We start from the raw sequence: 4981 nt of genomic DNA, 5'->3' as shown, positions 1-4981 counted from the left end.
GGAGAGACGCGGTGGCGCCACGCCGCCGCCCAGCTCGCGCTCCCCTCAGCACCTCCCTCGGCACAGCAGCTCGGGACTCCGGGCTAGACCCCCAGCGCGCATGCGCCAAGCGCTCTCGGGCCGGGGACAAAGGACCCGGATGACACCTCCCCCGCCCCCTCTCCCGCCGGGTTTGCGCCTCACCTTCCTCAGCCGCTCCATGAGAACGCTCTTGTTGCCGCCGCTGTCTAGGTTACGGCGTTTGAGCTCGGCCCGCAGGTCGATGACTCGCAGCTCGCTCAGCCGCCGGGTTTCGGGTTCTGAGCCGAGAGCCGCGGCCCCACCAAGGGATGTGAAGTCCCCCAGGCCGGCCGCTGATTGACTCTCCGCCATCAAGGCCCCTTCGGTGTTCCTTCTTAAGCCCGAACGCACGGGAGAATACGGCACAATCAAGCAGCTAACCTTGCGATCACAGCACAAAATGGTGGGGAGGCCAAGACGTGCCGAGGGGACGGGGAAAAAGCCCGCTACGCGCAGGCTCGGAGAGAAGGACGACGACGAGCAGGGGGGAGGGAGAAGGCGGGGCCTGGAAGACAACTGGAATGACAACTCTTGCGCAGGCGCAGGCGGCGTCGCCCGCGTCTAAGGACGGCTCGAGAGCTCTCGTGCATGCGTCCGAGGGCCGAAACAGATTGCGGTTGCTCATTCCTGCAGTGAGGTAGTCAAAGGAGCTAGTGCGCATGCGCATCGGCAAAGCCGGCTCCGGAGTGGCGCGCCCCCCCCCCCAGCCTCTCTGGGCTTTCTGGTCAACGCGCGTGCGGGCTGCGGTTCCTTTGCTTCCCTCCCCCTTTCTCTTCAGTGCGTTTCGGTTTTGCCACCATTTTGTGCTGCAACTGCGGCTTTTCGCCGTTGTTTTTATCCCGCCTTGCTCCGTGCGTGCGAGTTAAAAAAACGGCCCCATGGCGGAGAGTCAGTCAGCGGCCGGGCAAGGAGAATCTGCGTCTCTGGGTGGGTCTGGAGTTTCCAGTTCGGAGTCTGAAAACCGGCGGCGGCTGAGCGAGCTGCGCGTGATAGACTTGCGGGCTGAACTCAAGCGCCGCAATTTGGACAGCGGTGGAAACAAGAGTGTCCTCACGGAGCGACTCAGGAAGGTGAGCAGGGAGGCGCGCCGGGGCTGCCTGAGGGGGAGGCGTAGCCGGCGCGTGCGCGACCTTAGCTCGCCAGGCACTGCTGAGGAAAATGGCGCCAAACGACGGTAGAGCGGAGGGAATGGGGCTGCGGGGAACAGGGGGTGTGCGCCGGGCTCTGGGGGTGGTTCCGTGGAGCCTACCAGGCCCAATGCGAGCGTTCCGTGCGTGGCGAGCGTGGCCCCGTACTTGGCCGTCCCAGGCTCGCCCCTGAGACCTCCGGTCTCGTGTAGTAGCCGTGGGGTGTATGTGTGCGAGTCTGGCGTTTCTGTCTACGCAGCGAGCCCCCCTCCGGTTTCCTAGACCTGCACAGCACAGCGTGTCTGCCGTGGCACTCGGCCTAAGTGTTTCTAGCCTCATGCCTCACTGGGCTTTTCGCCATGCATTGAGCTTCTGGATTTACAGTTCTATACACTGTCTACTAGGTTTTTTGCTGCGTATTGATTTTTTTCCTGGCTTTCTAGCTGGTAGCCTGTACGCTGTATCCTCATCAGAATGTTTGGTATGTTAGTAGTATGCGGACCGCCTTCATTGAACTGATGCCTGCTGTCTCCTAGAGCCGAGTTTCTTACTCTGTCGCAGCGCCCCGGGTATCTGTGTGCACTGCTGTTGCAAACGCTGTAGGATTGGCTTTTTTTGTCTATAGGTTATGCTGCTGACTGCTTTCCAGAAACTTTACACCAACACGTTACTGTTTCCTGTGCGCTTGTTGTTTTGATCTGGTGGTCTTTGGTTTGCATATCTTAAGTTTCTGGTGTCTAATTCAAAGCGCTAGGTTCTCGTTTTGGTATTTTTCTGCCTCTGGTGTCCAGCTCTTATACTCGACAGAAATGCACGAATGGAATTTTTATGTCTGTCTTGACATCTATCTTTATCTTTTCCCCTTAATAGGCTATTGAGGAGGAAGGGGGGAATCCTGATGAAATTCCAGTGGTTTCAGAAAATATCATGAAGAAAACTCCAAAAAGAAGCAGCAAAGGTACAGGGCAGTTAGAGAGGATGTCTACCCCATCCCCCTTGAGTTTTCTAGCAACTTTTACTCATTAAATGGAACCTTGCTAATCTTTTTTCTGAAGTCTGCTTTTTCTTTTGGAAAAGTGCTTGGTTTAATTTTGGCACTGTTGCTGAATGTTTTGCAGTCCCAAAGCTATAGCTAACATTACTTGCCTGAGCCAGATTTGGGTAAAACTTCTTCTCTGGAAGAAACTAAACAGTTGAATCTTTTGTTTCTTGGTTCTGACCTTTAATGCCGTATGTTACTGGTACTCTTCCCCGCATTTGTGCTCAGGTTTCTAGGGATGGATGGTGTGGTATTAAACTTACTGGTCATTTATTCACAGAACTTCATGTAATTTAATGAGACAGGAATTGGTCCACTTGAAGGATCTGTTGGTTTGTTCTTAGAGTTCCCTGAAGTTTGTAGCGGGGACTACTAAGTAATGCTGAAGCAGTGTCAATGTTTTTAAAATAGATAATTGGTTTTTTATGTGATCGTACCTTTGCTTTTGAGAAATACAAGGGCGTTTTTTTGAGGTAGAAATGCAGAGTTTCTAGCAAATTCAAAGTAACCTCTGTAGTGTTATGTTTATGCCTCATAGCTAATAGCGGTCTCATTTTTGTCCCCAGAAGACTAGTTTTTAGTCAATATCTGAAATTGGATATCTTTTTAAGGCTTTCTCTATGCATGATTTTTCTAATGGTGAGACATAGTCTTACATAATCCTTATTTTTAAAAAATAATTTGCTCTTCTTCTGAAGTTAGTTAATTAGCACAGTTTGATCTTATTTTGTAATCAAATAATGTTGTAACTTACTTTCGTATTAGAACCGAGGAGAATAACTAGTTTAGATGAAGGATTATAATTAAATTATTAATTTTGATTTACACAAAATGTAAATTTGTGAGATGAAGCTCAAATGTTGTGCCAACTAATTTGTATGACAGATTTTTGTTGTTACATCCAATTTGGAGTGATGTTACATTTGCTTGCAAACTAAAATGTGGAATCTTAACTGGAAAGAGAACAAATGTCACAACTGGGGGTAAAAGCAGAGACATCTTTCATAACCACGTTCATTTTCAAGTCTCGGAAAAATACCTAACATATGTTATAGCACTTCTAGTGTTGGGATGGAAATAGATGAGATGTTCCTCTTAGCTCTAAAACCCCTTTCCCTTCTTTATTGTAATGTGCTTGTAGTTTTCGAGGAAAATAACATTCGTAAAAGATGAAACAACTACTTAGCTCTGAGTTTTAGGAGTTACTTTTTGGTGCTGAAACTAGCGTACTGTTGTCAGTAATGTCAGTTCCAATACTATGTGTCCAGCTGGTGAATCGAGCACTGCAGTAATGCTTACAGGTAGAGTGGGTTTTTTTCATTGTTTTGTGTTGGGTTTTTTGTTTGGTTGCTTTTTTCTTTTTTCTTTCCAGTAAATGTCTGTAAAGAAATGAAAGGTTGAGCTAATAAATTACTGCAATCTCAGCTGAGCAAATGTTCTGGGGAGTGCACAGTGGTGCTTCTTGAACTCGTGACAGACCTCAGACTGTAGTATGTTTGTCAGTTACTGAACTGGGATGGTATATAAACACTCAGTTGTGTTCAAGGAAAAAGCAGATAACTAAACCGAATGGAATACCAACTCTGATGAAAAAATAAAACTTGAAGGATACATATTGTTACCTTCTTTTCATTCTAACGATCATAATGTTGTTAGGACGTAGACCAGATGAGGAGGGAGTAGAAGATAATGGCCTGGAAGAGGATTCGGGAGATGGACAGGTATGTAAGGCTGTGTTTGAAGTGAAGTAATGATAGCATTGCTTTCAAGTTACAATGACTATTATATATACTTTTTTTCTTTTTACAGGAGGATATTGAAGCAAGTTTGGATAACTTGCAGGATATTGACATGATGGATATTAGTGTGTTAGATGAAGCTGAAATAGATAATGGCAATGCGGTAGATTGCGGAGAGGATTACAGTGCTGATAATATTCTTGACTCACTGTCTGATAGTAAAGAAAATGCTGATGCAGAAGTGAAAGAACTTCCAGATCAGCCTACAGAATATGCTGTAGGTAACTTGGAGGCATCCCCACAATTTTCAGAAATTAAAGAAGAATCAAGAGAAATACCAGTAGTGATGGTATGCATCTCTTATATGTGTGGAATCAGATTCTTTTTTCCTTTTTTTTTTTTTTTTTTAATTAAATAGCAGAACAGTAGTTAAAGAGTATTTGAAACAATTTGGGGTTCTACCAGTTCTCATGGTCATTGCTTTTTCTTCTTCTACATATTTGTGGAAATAGCATTCTTGATTTTAAAATGTTTAGATGTTGTTTGTGCACGTACGACTGTACAAATCAGTAGTAATCCAGAAAGCATTCGTTTTAATCATGCTTTGAACTCTCTGCTTGACCTTATGTTTACATTCCCATTTTCATATCTTTCCTTTATTTAGGAGGACATGTGAGGCATACAAATGCTGTAGCCTTATTCACTTCAGCTGAACAGCAACATTCTGGGAACTATATTCTAGATTATTTTTCTGTTAAGATAGGGTCTCGCAGTTAGTCAGTTGTTGAAAGTATTTTTGTGTTGGCTTTCCGTGTTCGTCTGTCTGTTGCACTGCTTATATGACATTGTCCATCTGGGCTAGAAGATAATTTTTTTCCCCAAAGTCAAGTGTTTATCTCCTGAAATGTACAACAAAGCATTTGAATAAAGTTATTTCTGCCCCATCTAATAGGGAAGCATAGCTCTTTGTTGTGTGTGCACATTGTGTCATCAGTCTGGACTGTAAGATTCTAAAG

At 45.6% G+C, this 4981-nt stretch overlaps 2 protein-coding genes across 4 annotated transcripts in view; one reads left to right on the top strand and one right to left on the bottom strand.

The window, feature by feature from the left end:
* The window catches only part of LOC103923457 (scaffold attachment factor B1-like), a 19979-nt gene extending 19329 nt beyond the window's left edge, over positions 1-650 (bottom strand). Inside the window, 2 exon segments of the mRNA XM_009331810.1 lie at positions 184-480; positions 483-650. Coding sequence (XP_009330085.1) covers positions 184-480; positions 483-650 — 465 coding nt within the window.
* A 120-nt stretch (positions 651-770) lies between these two features.
* Positions 771-4981, top strand: part of LOC103923456 (scaffold attachment factor B1-like) — a 17825-nt gene continuing 13614 nt past the window's right edge. For 2 of the 3 annotated variants that reach the window (XR_663931.1, XM_009331808.1), the window contains exons 1-4: positions 771-1130; positions 2058-2145; positions 3883-3947; positions 4036-4314. Coding sequence is in view for 2 of the 3 variants with exons in the window: in XM_009331808.1 (XP_009330083.1) it covers positions 939-1130; positions 2058-2145; positions 3883-3947; positions 4036-4314 (624 nt within the window). In the remaining variant the exon portion in view is untranslated. The remainder of the gene's footprint in view (positions 1131-2057; positions 2146-3882; positions 3948-4035; positions 4315-4981) is intronic. The other variant, XM_009331809.1, reaches the window with a different exon arrangement.

The sequence above is a fragment of the Pygoscelis adeliae genome, unplaced genomic scaffold (genome assembly GCF_000699105.1).
Source record: "Pygoscelis adeliae isolate BGI_AS28 unplaced genomic scaffold, ASM69910v1 Scaffold239, whole genome shotgun sequence".
In the NCBI taxonomy this organism is placed as follows: domain Eukaryota; kingdom Metazoa; phylum Chordata; class Aves; order Sphenisciformes; family Spheniscidae; genus Pygoscelis; species Pygoscelis adeliae.
This window is presented reverse-complemented; position numbering and strand designations above follow the sequence as displayed.